Raw genomic sequence first — 15017 nt, 5'->3', positions numbered from 1 at the left:
TGCGCCTTCGTTGCTCAACCGTCGACGTCGCGACGGCAAATTGGGCTACTTTTAAGTTGCTTTGGCGCATTTTTGGGCTCTTTTTTTAAAAAAAATCTGGTAACACTGGCGTACTGCATTTTAGAGAGAGCGACGTTGCAGGCCTGACAGATAGTTTGATAGGTTTGAAGTTTTAAGAATTAGTTTGTTTGAAGGTTGATAATTTAGAAATATGTGTAGCTTAGGAAGCAGGAATTGGCCTTTTTAGTGACAGCCGGTCCAGACTTTTAAATTACTTTATTTTTTAGAGTTATAATTTACTCCCAGTTCCATTTTTCCGTTTTTTTCAACAAGTGATTCTTGTCTTTGAAGAATTTGCTACTTGTTAGAATCCACCAAGCATAGGAAATTATCACAAAGCGCCTTTGTACCCGCGACCTATCGATCACGGGTCGCTTTGTTATAGTAAACTAGGTTTGGGGCTAAATTTAGCTTAAGCTTGCAGAAGGTAGCATCAAGGTACTTGGCAGTTTCACCTTGAAGTCCGGTTATATTAGCCTATTTACTGCATGCTAGTTGCAGGCTACATGAGTTGCGTTAGTAATAGTCAATTAACCGTATATTTAACGGCAAGTTGAGAACACAACTTACTGATGACCACTTGCAAGATGTTATGATTCTTGCCTCATCCAACCTATCACCTGACCTTCAGAAACTTTCTAGCAGGAAACAACATCAAATATCACATTAATGTTGTGCTGTCAATAAATAAAGTACTTGGTGTGTTTCGTTACCAATTGTTACTATTTTTCTTTATATTAATCTATATAAGCCTATAGTAGCTAAATATGGAGATACTCTGATAAGAACGCCAATTTTAACAATATTATGAAAAGTAAAGAAAACGGAAGTGCAAATGGAAAACTTGTACGGCCCGTTGACATCTGCGCAGTTTTGTTTTGGCCCGCGACTGAAGAAAGGTTGCCGACCCCTGCTCTACAGTGTTGGTTTGATGAGGTTATGCCTCTGCAATGCTTCATGTCGCTCACATTTTTTGAATCTCAAGGCAACACTGCTAGCCATACCGGTGTAGCCTCCAGCCCCCACGCTACTTATTAAGACTACCCAAGTACCCAGTCAACAAATGTTTCTCGGCAGCGGAGTGTACCAAACTTGGCAGCGATAGACACATGTTTCGCCCATGAGTCTGAGCTCATTAGTATCGCACCACTAATTCATGTTACACAGCACTCGACTGCTGCTTTTGCCAGTAAGTGTAGCAACACTAGTGTAGTATGAACACAACTTTTTTATTATCAAATCCACTTCTACGCGTGATGATGAAGGTAGGTCAAGATCAAGTGGATAGGAAAAAAGGAGTTAATCTTTGCTTCTACCCCATTAGACGTTTTGCTGAGACATCCGAATACCTGAGTATTGTGAGGTCTCTCAGGCATTGTCGGTGACTGACCAACACAACAAAGAATTTAATGAACATGAAACATGGGCACAGTCAAAAGTATTCCTTTGAGATTGAGTATTTTTTTTCTTTCGATGACATTTATCCAAGAAATATGTCAGAAAGAAGTTTGAATATTCCATGACCAAAGCCAGTCAAGTTGTTAGATTTGTTCTCTAGTTAATTAAATGGAGAGATTGTATTTCTAATAAGATTATCTTGTGTTTAAACGTTGTTGGTTTTGTATTAATCTTTGCCAGTTGCTATGTGACAATCAATCAGCATTACTTTTGATGAATTAGTCATTTGCTGATTCCTGCCATCACAGCACGCAAATTCGTCATATTTCTCGTATGTTGATGCAACGTTTGCAGACGTAAACGTAAAAAGAACATTTTTTTTCAGTTGACGTGTTGCTTTCATAGCTTCATATTGCATCGAAATACCACAGATATTATTTTGAACTGGAGTAAAACATTTACGGATACTGAAAAGCTTAGGTGTTCAATTTCATCAGGATAATTATCGTTTCTAGCACTAGTTGCAACATTCATCTGGTGAAAGTAAAAGCAACAATAAACAGGCCGATTTATTGCTTCACTGACATTTATATTCACATATATTAATTATTGCCAACATTTCTTTTACCATTTAAGTTATGAGTAACTCCGAAGTTAACTTGAATTCAGTCTCACATTCTTCATGCTATGAATGGTTCAGTCGGACAACAGACAGCTTTGTGACTAGTCAAGTCAGCTGCCATTATTGTATAACAATTATACATTTCATGGACTTTGACTGTATGTACCGCATATAGTATATTTTTAAGAAATATGGAGCGCTCCACGATTTTGTGTGTCATCCTCACTGTGTAAAAATAGTCTCTTTATCGCCACTTGGCGGATTAGTAAATTAGAAACAACAGGCACAAGAAAGACTCGTTATTTTTGTTACTTTGATCTATTGTATCAATCTACTGTAAATACAACTTGAGGCCGCTTTATTTTGTACGAAATACACTTGTTAGTTGTAAAAGCTGTATGCTTTAATTGGTTGTCAGAGCAGCGTTGCTTTTGGTTTGGTAAAGTGGTGGCGTAAGATTTGTTTCATTGCTAAATGAGTTTGTGGTTAGTGCACCGGTCTCTGACTCGGTAGACATGGGTTCGGTGCCTTGTTGGGACATACCACAGACTTTTAAAAAGTAGTACTAAATCTTATTCTCAGCTATAGAATGGATTCGGGTAATAATATACTCGGTTGCTTGTCTAAACGGCTGCACTGGCACTGTCTGCTTTGTAAAGCGCTGTGGAGCAACGCATAAAACGCAATTTTAAGCATGATTTTGCTGACAACTTATCCACAGAGTCCTTTTTTATTTCTTTCGGTTGTCAATATTGCTTCTGCTTTTTGCGTTTTTTTAGATTATTGCTCTAAATAACTTTATCATTTTTAACTGATTGCTTGTATCGAAATCGCTTAAACTTTCATTGGTCGGCACTAGCCAGGCAACAGAATTTGTCTGTTTCTAATGTTAGAAGCTCCTCTTTACGGAAGCAACTTTTCGAAACAACTTGCTTTTCATTTGCAGAATAAAAAAAATGACGAGAAGCCCAAAAACGAGATTTCAGTGAAAGACCTGTCTCTTCCAGAAAAGTACTCTCGTCATTTAGCTTCTGCATCAAATGCTTATCTCGCTAAGGAGTATTCCAACGCGGCTGGAGAATATGACGTGGCGATGGCGTTTTTAGAGGAGCTGAAATTAAAACCAGTAAGGCTGTTGTTATTTTGAAGAGATATCGTTTGCTAGCGCCTCCATTGCACCGAGTATCTTTGTTCTAGGGATTAAGCCAAACCTCCAAAAGAAGCAATAAGTTCAAGCATGCGATACATATATGTTTTAACTTCGAACAAAATCCAGGCTTGTTATAAGTCCAAACGCCGAAAGAGTAAACCACTTTCTAATAATAATAATCAACTTGCACGACAGAGAACGATTTTCGAAGGTTTATTGGTGTTTTTTACAGGCCATGGTTGTGACTACGGCTAAACCTAATTTCTTTTCAGGGCTTTAAAATTTCGAAATACGACCAATTTGTCCTAATCTATGCGAGGGGCTGTGCATCAATGAACGTCAACACTCCAATCGAAGTTTCGCGTTCTTTGGATTTCTTCGCTACACTTGTAACAGGAAAAAAGAAAAATGAGGAAGTTCTTCATCCGATGCTATTCTATTCGATCGGTTTTGCCCAACGCTTATTGAAAAAGTTTGTCGCTAATTTTTTTGCTTATTTCTCTCAAGAGTTTGTTGTGTGGTCAAATTATCTTATTTCACCAAGTAGGTTCTATCTTGAATCTTACCCATCCTAACACCAACTCAGAAAAGTATAAAAGTAATGTTAATGATAAATAAAAAGTATGTCAATTGTAAGATATACAAAATACAAACGGCACTGAATATAGAACAAGTGTGCCTGTTATTTTGGTTTGAGGTCTTGGCGGCAAACAAACAAGGTATGTGTAGACATAGCAGTTGTAAACAAATGGAAGCTTTCCTAGTTTCATCCTCAATGTAAGTAGAGAATTGCACGATGTGTGGTACACAGATTTTTCTCATACAAGAGATCTACTTATTGTAGTCTAGTACGGTAGCTACTGTTTTTATGACTTTGCTCCAGATCTCCTTTTTATATTTCATCAGTGTATTGAGTCGTCACCTCCGATTGAGTACGCGGCAGTTGATGATAACTGGAAACGTGTAAACTACTTGACGACTCAAAGGTGACGGGCTGGGTTGATGTTTTCTGACTTTTTTTTTCAGCAATGCACTTGCAACAGTATCGCTTGCGGCCGGGATAAAATTGCTTGAGGAAAGACAAAAGGTCAAACGTTTAACCTACCCAGGTTCGTTCAGTTGCGTAGCTTGGACATTTTTGATCTACTCAACTCAAGACGTAACGTCATTCAGTGAATGAAACTTAATCGGCACAGCTTTAGTCCGACTACCAGTTTTCTTACTGGATTTGCAATCTACCTTGCTATTCACCTATCTACGATTTGGTTTTAATCTTTAAACCTTTGAAGCAAAGATTTTTCATGCTATCTATTGCAAACGGGTGTGGTTTTGTTGGTTAACTTGTTGTATAACTTTTAAATTTTGGTTTCATATCGTTTTAGGAGTTACTGACGTCATACCAGAGTCCGAAAAAGGAACCCTGTTGAACGCCATGCAAAACCTTTTGCGCATGGCCTCAATTCTGTTCAAACCTGACGCAGTTTGCTTTTACGACAAATGCGAATGTGACGATAAATTTCAGACACGAGTTTATTCAATTTGTGACAAGGAGATTCACAGAAAAGAAATTTACCAGACTGATCTTAACTTTGAGGTAGCTCCCTAGACAGCAAATCAACCATTTTTTACACTGATTTAATGTATGCAGACGTTAAATCAGTGTAAAACATTGTTGATGTGCTGTATGGTTCCTGTGTCGAATTTGTTTTGATGCAAACAGTGTGTACAAATGACATATCAGAGGTAAAAGAGTGCTTTGGTATTTGACCACTTATTGCATTTTAACGCTTTATTCATACCAGTTGCAACTGCAACAGCTTACGTTGTCCAGTAGGAGTATTTCCTGTGTTGTGTTAAGAGGGTTGCAAGCAATGGCAAATATTTACGACAAAAAGTCTATTTCTATTTGTGTCAAGGTTAAATGTCTTCGGATCTACTTTTCAGGGTTACATGAAAATTTCTTGCTCGTGGGATTGCTCTTTCTCTTTTCATTATAAATGCTGGGCGAGGTTCAAGCATGCCACATTTGCCAAATCCGGCGACAAGGTGAGCCACAGGCTTATGTCATATTCAAAACTGCCGTCGCACTTAAAGTACCATCAAGCAATCAAGCGTAACCTAATTCGTACTTATGCTAATGATTCTATGAAGGGTCATGTGATTTCTGATCGCATGAATAGTTCATTTCTTTGTGATAAAAAATGTGTAATATATATATTTATCATATAGAATTATATATTATAATACCATCACACTTTTTGATCGTTAGTCTAACCATTTACTGCAGTATTTCTTCTTCATGCTTATGAGGCGGCAATTCATGCAACATCTCCCAACCGCTGCAATATTTCTCACGACACAGCAAAGTCCCTCATTTTTGCACGTCGAATCAATGTAAAAATGATGCTTTTTGCTGTGGATAGGCAGTAGTACACGCTTTTTTATCCAGATAGATGTGCGAGTGACTTCGGTTTATTTTCCAGGAAGTCTTGGACTTGCAATGCTTCACAGATGGATGCAACGGGACTATATCAAGAATTGTAATGATCGATCAAGCCCAAGCTACAAAGAAAGATGTGAGATTTTACATAAAAACCTGTGAAACTTTTCGTGAAAATTCTATTTCTTTATGAAAAAACCTTTGTACTTTGCTAGCATCTCAATTTCTGTTGCACCAATTGCATGAGCCGGCCTGCTGTATTTTTTTAACAACTTTGAAGCAAGGGCTCATCTAACCGATACTGTAATCAGTTTGGAAACAGTCACTACCAAATCGAAATCGATGCCATCCGTCATAGGTTTTCCTGGAGTTACTTTAGATCGATACCTATTTACCTATTTCTTCAACACGTTTAGATCAAATCGGAAAAGCAACCTTCAAAGAAGAAGGAAACATCGACAAAAGCCTCTGTCCCGCGCATGTCAAAAAGCGAGCGGAATTTGAAACGACGTCAAAAGAAACTTCAGGAAGCGAAGGATAAAAAGTTACAGAACCGGCTCCGAGAATCAGAAGCGGTAGAATATCTTAACAGACAGCACATCAGTCGTTTAAAGCATGGATTCAACGTCTGCAGACGGCTGAATTGCTGTCTGGGTAGCCTGTGAAAGTTATCTTTCGCGTGGTTGCAATGTCGTCCGGCATGGAAACTGTGCATAAAAGGCAACTTTTGTCAACTGGAATATACAGTTTGCATTTGTCCTCTTCAGGTTTTGTTTGTGTTTTCATGTTTTTGCTTATGAATAAACTTACCACATACGAGATTTTTGGACCCCGAAACCCCAAGGTGCATTTATATGTTATTCGTGTGAATTGTACGATCAGCTGAAACTTATGCCAATTATTTTTTTTGTTAACGCCATTGATTAGCTTATCTTGAGGGGAAAAAGTTTTATAATTTTGTTCTCATATTTACCCGTAAAAGTAGATTTTAAGTTTGTTTGAGATTTGATTGCATTTTTATTTTTTAGGACAAAGCAGATGAAGAAAAAAACAAGAAAGAAACTACAAAAGTTGTTAAACGTTAGTGCTTGTAACGTGTGACGTCAGTTTTAATTGATGGAAGAAACGTGCATTAGATTGCTCTGAGCATCTGGGTAGCCTGGTGGTCAGCGCACAAATGGTGTAGGTAATTTCCAGGAAACCTCTGTCTCCCTGATGCCGGTTCGCTTCCCGCCTCGGCTGGCTGAAAAGAGTATCACGCTTCTTGTTGCTTTGTTTCACTTTCATTTGTTTGTCTTGCACCAAAAATGGTTATTCGCTGCAAGAAAGTCACACCGTCAATTGAGAATGATTGTTTGGTTTTTGTTGTAAATTTTTAAGTAAAATTTTGAATCTAAACAGTTTGTACTGAAAGTAAGCAAAACCTCATGTGAAATACTTTGTAGAATATTGTTGTGGCTTTTAATTTTCTTCCACTGCTTGAAAGATATTTTGCACTTTTAGATTTCACCGAAAACGACATAGCAAATGCGACCGTGATAAAACGGAGTGACAACGAAGTAAGTGGAGAAACACCGATTCAGATTTTTTTAATACCGTTCGGTTGGGGAGTTGCACATGCACTTTACACTCACATTTTGCTTTCGGTCATTTTCAGCAAGTTCATCACGCTCCGAAGACGAAAAATAAAAACAAAACAAAAAAGAAGCACACCAATAGCAACGTCACTCTGCAAGAGTTTCTGAAAGGTTATGAAAGTGGAATAACCGCCGCTGACATGGAAAGAGTGATTGCAAAGTACGTGTAGTCAAATTTTTTGTTGCAGAATTCCTTCCGTTGCTTCAGGTTGATGACGCGTACTGCTTCGAGTTAATTAGCCGGCGTGGCCTTCAATCATTGCTTCTTTATTCTATAAAACTGTTGCTTCTGATGAAGGTGCAGCTAGATGTTTGTGGACTGTTTCAGCTATTCAGTTATCTTGTGTTAGGTGCTTGTGATAGGCAGACTTTAATTAGTGCTTTTTTATATTTTGCATGTTATGTTTAGTTGGTTAAAGCTTTTACTCTTTATGGTGAAATAATGTTTATGTTAACTTGGTGTTCATGACATTACGTATGTGAACGTTTCAATGATGTACTCAAGGGTACCAATTTATCATTAGCGAACAAAGGTATCTATGTACAGTTATTCAACGCTAATGCGCTGCTGTGTATTGATCAACAGTCAAATGGCTGACTCCCCCTTTCGGGTACCGGAAAGTATGCGGGAGGAAATCCGATACTTTGAAAACGAATTATCCGATGAAGACATTGTTCGAATATCTTACTTATACGAGTAAGACTATTGTTATTAGATTTGATAAGTATGTGCCGGATTATTATTGACGTCATTCCACATTAGCAGTTGTTTTTGTTTGTTGATCGATCAAAGCATGCTTGAACTTGTTAGAAGGAATTTGACAATCCCATAGTGTATCGCTATCCTAAGTTAGACGACAATGCAAGGCTATATTGTCGAACACAAAAAAAAAAGAAAATACTTGAATAACATGAAAAAAACAGCTTTGAAGTTGGCAGAATTTAGTGATAGAATATAATTTAATCCAGCACTTTCAAATAAAAATATTTCAGTAATGCTTTGTTGCGATGAACGTAGCATTTCAAGGGCATAAGCCTATAAGGTTAAAAGAATAATAAAAATAAAATGTTTGTATTTTCTCAGATTATCCCTTCTCAGTCACTTACCTTCCGTAAGCTCCCAACAACCCCCTCGCCGCTGTCCTCAGCTTTCCAACAAAATGTAGTACATTTTCATCAAGAAATAAACTCAAAATGTAGAGACAAAATGCATGTCAGCAAACGAGGCCGTTTTTGAAACGTTTGTGGAACATGAGTTTAGTATCTACGTTTTGGGCTCTTTACCTTTTTATTCAGATTTTCTTCATTACTTGATGTGATTTTTATACCCACTCTGACAAGATCCTAGTAACCTTCTTCCCCCGGAGAGCCCTCCCTCACACTGATACTGATAATTAAGTTTCATGATAATTTAAGTTTCTTTCAAACTTTTTCTCAACAGATACTTCGAAGATTTTTTTATACAAAACGGTCCAGTGAAAGTAGACAATGGGTTCTTGCTCGAGCAATACCTGATGCTTAGCGATGAAATGAAGACTATCCTTGTCAGCAGCAATGGAATTGTTGCTTTTCTTTGTAAAAATGATGACCGGTGAGAGTCAAGATTTTCTTGTAGTGAAATCTCAATTTCCATTTGAGTTAATTCAAATTATTTTGTTTTCTGAAAAGGGGAGTTGTTTTCCCAAGGGCTGTGGAGTCGGAGGGATTTTGGCCTGTCCGGAATCGGCGTCGGCCAGTTATAAGCCGAGGAGTCGTATATTTTTCTCCCGATTCCACAGTCCTGGTTTTTCCACCTACTTTTGATTATTGTCAATTGCTCATCATGTGATAGGTGAGCGTTCGTTTTACAAGGCAACAAATGGGGTGCATGGTCTGATGGTATTTGACGACGCTACCCTAATCTAGCTTGCTGTCACATGTCGTCAAACACTCAAAAATCTGTCTTGTAGAAAAGATTTGTCTGACATGATTAGAACACTTTTTTGTTTCGAGTAGTTACTACTTTTTATACATAAATCAATTGCCGTCTCTGCAATTTTCGTTGCGAGGTTTTGACAAGACGATACGCGATCTGCATTTCATATTTTTATTCATAGGTTTCTGGTGGTGCATCCGTACATTGGGCTAACGGTCCAGTCTGATAAACTCGTGGAATTGGTTCAAGCGTACAACTTTGAAATACAGGTGAAGGTTATTTAAGTTTGTATCAGTCATTAGTTAGTTGTTCCCCCACTGCAGGTCCCCTGTTTTTCTTCTGCACATCCCAATCTTTTGTTTTCCTTTGTATCTCACAATAGTTCATCGTCTTTTCAACATCTTACATTTTCATCTTTTTTCCTACCTTTCATGCAATTTTCGACAAAACCGAAGCATGCGCCCAATCTATCAATGCTGCTTTCTTATATTGTCCTAACCAAAAAATACCCCCTTTCCGACATTCTTAAAGGCCTACTAAATGAAATTTTTAAACGGGATTTAAGCATTAAAATGCGTAAACTGAACATTCAAGAATACATTTAAAAAAAAGTTACTGAAAAAATTTGTTTTCAATAGCGCTGGCAAGGCCCAAAGTCCAATGTTTCATTTATTTTCATTTTTTTTCAAAATGACCAAAAAGTGCAAACACAGCTCGAGAATACGTCACAAAAGACAGCAATAACAAAAACCACGTTACAACATCTGATGTTTTAACATCAGATTTGAGGTTTTGAGCAAACTGTCTGATGTTTTGACGTTGAAATCTGATGTTTTGATGTACATACATACATAGCCTACAGTTAAATCGCCGGCAGTAACAACTGTTGCGTGATCAGCTGATTGCTCGTCTTTTGTTACGTAGACTGTACAGTCGCACGCTTCGCTGCTCAGGCCCATTCTGGTTTTGAAAGCTCTGACAAAAGCTCGCGCGCAATGATGGTCAGACCGCAATGGGGCAAAATTTTATTGAAAATCGTTTTATGGTAGCAAGTTAAACACAAAGAACGTGGAAAATCGCCAAATCAGGTTTTTCCTTTAGTACCCCTTTAACACTTCCTCATTTGTACAATGTCACGCGTTGTTGTTGAATCAATATCAAGCAACATTAATCAAGTATTTATGTCGTTTTTCAACAGTTTTTAATGTTTCTTCTAGTTTCTTAGTTGAAATTGGAAGTTACCTGAAACGTATTGCTGTGTTCCTGTAGGTCGTTTATTGTGGTGGCTCGTTTAATCACGTTCATGAATGAATTTTTTTGTTTTTCGGCAGCAATCTGCTCTAGAATTTTCTCAACAATCATTGTCCCGTGCTTCTATGTTGGACACACTTGATGTAAGTCATCATCGTGACATGTACTTTTGTCTATTTGTGATTATTGTACATAACAACTAGCCTCATTTTTAATCGCACTAGAACCCTCAAATAAAATATAGCCGATTCTTTTTTTCAATGAAAAGAAATCAACGTCCAGCTGGATTTAGTTAAGATTACAATCTTTGCATAATGGTGCAGTTATTTCATTTAGTAGCGAGTAAGGTATGCAAATATTTGTCGCCAGATGTCTGCAAAGAGTAATTAATTGATGATTCCTTGTATAATCTGCACTCGTTTTCTTTGACAAAGTTGCTCTTTTCTTCATGCACGTTTCCAGACCGACTTCGATAACCCAAGTTCGCTTTCTGATTTTGCACGTGACCTGTATGACCTCGGGGACATTCCCTTGAATGACGTAGCCAACATAACTGGAAGTAACTCAGCTTCTGTGCCCAGCAGTGGACCCAAGATCTTTCCACAAGTGCTGAAGCTGTCCAGTAACGTCTCAAACAGTTCATCGTCGTCTAGCAGCAAATCAGACGCGAAAACTACTAAAATTAAATATCCAGTTAAGAAATCTCATCAGGGTGAAGGCGATACAATAGTTTCCGATAATTTGTGCTCGGAAATGGATCGATATTTAGACAATGGACGCCCAAATGCGAGTAAGTTCTTTCTTTGCAAATTTTTTGATAATAAAACTTATAAAATATGCTGCTGACGAATAAAATCTTCGGTGTTGATAGTGTATAGATGGCATTACTTCGGAAGGAAGATAGTAGTTTAAAAATCACTTCATTTGCAAGTCCTCCTATGACTGAAAAGTTCAATGTCCTGACTGGCAGCCGCGGCCGCAACGATAACATGTAAAGCCTGCCACGTTTTGTCTATTGCGAAGCTTTTCCTCTTGATTGGTGATACCAGTGATACGCGTTTTGTCCCATACTTGAAGACAGCCTCAAGCGCAGTGAGCCTCCACAAATTTCTATCTTCAGCAAGGTTTTAGAATGTAGATAGTAAGATGTAAGAATGTTTGAAACAAAAATGTTACGAAAAGGTTTTGCTTTGTTGTAAATCCAAATCTTCTGCTCAGTAGAGAAAAAAGAAATTAAAAAAATGTTTTCGCAAGCCCCACTAAATACCGGAACTGGTAAGGCAGTTCCCAGGTTTGTCGCATCCGCGCTTACGTCTTGTAGTTGAAGATTGATATCAACCGAACGAAAACGCTAGGAAATGCTTTGTGTTCACTGTTAAAGCATGTCATTAAGTGCCTTGCCACAGACACAGCCGCGTGCCTTGAAAGCTGTCTAATCGACATCTATTCAAGCGTCATACCAAGACTCTCGCTAGTGCTGCCGAATCCATCTAACCCAGTAACTCAACGACTCATTTTACATGATACAACTCGCACAAAATTCTTTCTGCTTGGTACAAACAAGCATGTGATTAACTGTGTACCATAATGTAACACCAAGCATCTTGTCTTCCAGGTATGAAAGATTTGGATAGTTTTACCGATAGCGAAAGTGAACTTTCAATTCCAGGTAGGTTTCACGCGCTATCAGGAAATAATGTGATGAAATCATGCGTTTTTGTTGAATTAATTTCGTCTTTTTGCGTTAGCTTGACTGCGAATAACGTTTTTATTTCATGCAGTCAATCTCATAGCACACATCAACATATTCATTGGTATCCGCATCTTAAAAAATTGATATCCAAACAGTGTCAATGAATGATTTAGGACTTGTTAATAGAAATTAATAAAAGAGTAAATTGTTTTGCTTAATGCACATATTAATTCGCCCAGTTGTTCAAGATGGAATGCATACTTTTGGCGATTTTGGAGATGGAAACTCTGGTCCTGCTGATGTAAGTATTTCGTCATAATAACGAAGCTACAGACGTTGAATCAATGTAAAAATGACGGATTTTGTTGTCTGGGGTAATCATACGTTGCGTGAACGAAAAAAAACTTTAGTTCATGAACTGCACCATACAAAACTTCTTTTGTTGTGAAGAACTAGTAAACTCTCAGTTTTCATCCTCCTCTTCAACTTAGATTGTTGGATCAACTTTGTCGAGTAGCAAGAGCAAATCCGAGGAAGAGTTAAGTGAGGAGGAAGTGAAGAACGTAGCAATGGTCTCTTCCGAAACGCAAACAGATCTTACTGACCAATCACAACAAGATGAAATAACAAAACTAAGCAACGAGAAGAAATTGATGGAGAAAAGACTCGAAGTGGGTTTATGTTGTGTGTAGGAAATAAAATTTGTTGTGTAATTTCAACAAAAAAGAAATAACAACCTTGTGATTTTAACAAGGTTTGTCGTCTTGAAGTATCATGGTTGGAATAACACGATTCTATTTTTTAGGATATCAGTAATAAATTCACTCTGTTGTGCTCCACTTCGAGAAACGAGGTCATGTTAAAAAATCAGGAGATTGCTCAACTGCTGGAAACCCTGCAAGTTGTGCAACATGAAGCTGCTCAAACGCAAAACCATTCTGAAGCCGAAATTAAGAAAATCTCAAAAGATCGCCTGACCTTGCATGATAACGTTAAAGCTGTGAAAGCACAACTGAAAGAAGTGAGTTTTAAAAAACTTTCCCTGCTGATAAATCCTTTTTACACATCACTGCTACGTCTCCAGACGTTATTTTTTGCTTTATGAATTGGACGTTTGGCTTTAAATTCAGCAAGTGTAATTTCTTTATGTCCTTACCACAGCCGATGTTTAGGACTAGTGCTAGTTTCTCTTCTTCATTTATCGAAAGTTTTCTGATTTTGACAATTTTTTTACTTTTGGCATTACGCTTTTGGATAAAAACAAGCTGCGTTTTCCTAGCCCTCTTTTGCACAGGCTGAAGAGAGGGAGATTGAACTGAAAGATCAGATAAACGAAAAAGAATCCGATCTGGATCGCTTATCCTCCGTCCTCCAAGAGCAGAGGAGCAAATGGCTGGAGGAAAAGCTGTCTGGAAAACGCGAGAGGGAAGCTCTTAATCTCTCTTTGCAGCAAGCCAATAAAAGATGCGTTGATGCAGAGGTGCGAGCACTGTCTGTTTCTAGTTTCGCAAAGTAGATTGTTTATTTTTTTTACTTCTAAGTTAGGAAAATGTTGAAGTTTATTTTAGCATGTGTGATTAATTTTCTTGAAAATTTTGAAAAGCTCCACAAAATACATTCGCTCGAAATTAACGTTGGATGGTTTCAGGATGCTTGAGTTAATGAGGTATAATTTGATGACAAAGTTACCAGACTTTTTGATTTTGTGTAGGGCTGAACTTACGACTATCTGTCATGCTTCATCAGCTGCTAGACATTTTCACAACTCGCACTTTGTGTTCAGCTAAAAGCATTGGAAGTTGAAGAAAGTTTTGGCCTGAAATCGTTACGCAAAGTCCAGCAGGAATGCGAAAGGCAAGCCGAAGATTTTCACAACCTAGCGCGGCAGCATGGCAGCAATCCGACTGTGCAGAGAGACATTCTCAGCGGCCACCTGCAGTGGAAGAAGAATGCTGACACCTGCACCAAATATATTGACCAAACAAAGGTAAAGAAAACGTTGAAAGAACGTTTCACTTCAAACAATAACAAATTTTGGACCGTTATGATTCAACCAAGACAAAAACAAAACTTTCTCGTACGCCATCTTGTCTTCCGTTTGTTTATGTCTCGTTCTCTATATTTGCTGATCTATTTGTGGGCAGCGCGTATCCATTCGTTTGCGTGGCAAACTTTTGACTTGCCAAGTTTGTTTGTCGATTATTATTGTTTAAAACACGACCTGCTCTCAGACTTGACATTAATCATGGACACTCGAAAACGGCGACAATTGATAAACAATGCCCGCGTACTCCAGACAGCAAACCAGCGTTGAATCAATGTAAAAAATGATTGATTTGATGTCGGGGGTGTAGATGATGTGACGTCATAAGCGCACCTGTCGGTATGTGACGTGAACTTACGAAGCCGCTATCGTTTCGTCGTTTATTTTCTGTCAAACTTTCCACAAACTTCCGGTGCTTTCCTTTGGAATGACCGCCCAACCATCAAATCTATATATTTTGACATAAATTCAACGTTTGCGGACGTTGAATGGAATGTAAAGATATATGTTTGCTAGCTGGGTGACAGTGCAATCTGGCTTTCAAATATAACTTTATTTACAAAGTTCGAAAAAAAAATTTCTGGCATGTTTATCTGGTAAGTTGTCAACATAAAGTTGTATCATGCTCTCAAACTTTTCAGAAACAATTCGCCCACAATGCGGAGATGATAAGAAGAGGTCAACGATTAAGTGATCTCACCTCCATCCCCATCCCATCCCCGCCATCTCCTGGACCCAGTTTCCAGCAGGCTACAATGAACGCGTTGCAGATTCGGAATGTCGGTGAGCTGCCGTTACAAATTAGCT

At 38.2% G+C, this 15017-nt stretch overlaps 1 protein-coding gene across 2 annotated transcripts in view; it reads left to right on the top strand.

Annotated features, from left to right (window-relative positions):
• The window catches only part of LOC145781130 (uncharacterized), a 66192-nt gene that overhangs the window by 45386 nt on the left and 5789 nt on the right, over window positions 1–15017 (top strand). For both annotated transcript variants that reach the window (XM_082592892.1, XM_082592893.1), the window contains 22 exons: window positions 3027–3206; window positions 3503–3702; window positions 4257–4339; window positions 4613–4824; window positions 5175–5276; window positions 5714–5806; window positions 6087–6245; window positions 6699–6750; window positions 7174–7229; window positions 7328–7467; window positions 7894–8004; window positions 8749–8898; window positions 9404–9491; window positions 10554–10616; window positions 10936–11263; window positions 12089–12142; window positions 12406–12467; window positions 12658–12837; window positions 12972–13187; window positions 13461–13646; window positions 13950–14153; window positions 14852–14993. In XM_082592892.1, the coding sequence (XP_082449018.1) occupies window positions 3027–3206; window positions 3503–3702; window positions 4257–4339; window positions 4613–4824; window positions 5175–5276; window positions 5714–5806; window positions 6087–6245; window positions 6699–6750; window positions 7174–7229; window positions 7328–7467; window positions 7894–8004; window positions 8749–8898; window positions 9404–9491; window positions 10554–10616; window positions 10936–11263; window positions 12089–12142; window positions 12406–12467; window positions 12658–12837; window positions 12972–13187; window positions 13461–13646; window positions 13950–14153; window positions 14852–14993 (3061 nt within the window). The remainder of the gene's footprint in view (window positions 1–3026; window positions 3207–3502; window positions 3703–4256; window positions 4340–4612; window positions 4825–5174; window positions 5277–5713; window positions 5807–6086; window positions 6246–6698; window positions 6751–7173; window positions 7230–7327; window positions 7468–7893; window positions 8005–8748; window positions 8899–9403; window positions 9492–10553; window positions 10617–10935; window positions 11264–12088; window positions 12143–12405; window positions 12468–12657; window positions 12838–12971; window positions 13188–13460; window positions 13647–13949; window positions 14154–14851; window positions 14994–15017) is intronic.

This window comes from Aplidium turbinatum, chromosome 12, assembly GCF_918807975.1.
Source record: "Aplidium turbinatum chromosome 12, kaAplTurb1.1, whole genome shotgun sequence".
Taxonomy (NCBI): domain Eukaryota; kingdom Metazoa; phylum Chordata; class Ascidiacea; order Aplousobranchia; family Polyclinidae; genus Aplidium; species Aplidium turbinatum.
Note: the sequence above shows the minus strand (reverse complement) of the source record. Positions and strands in the feature narration are given on the sequence as shown.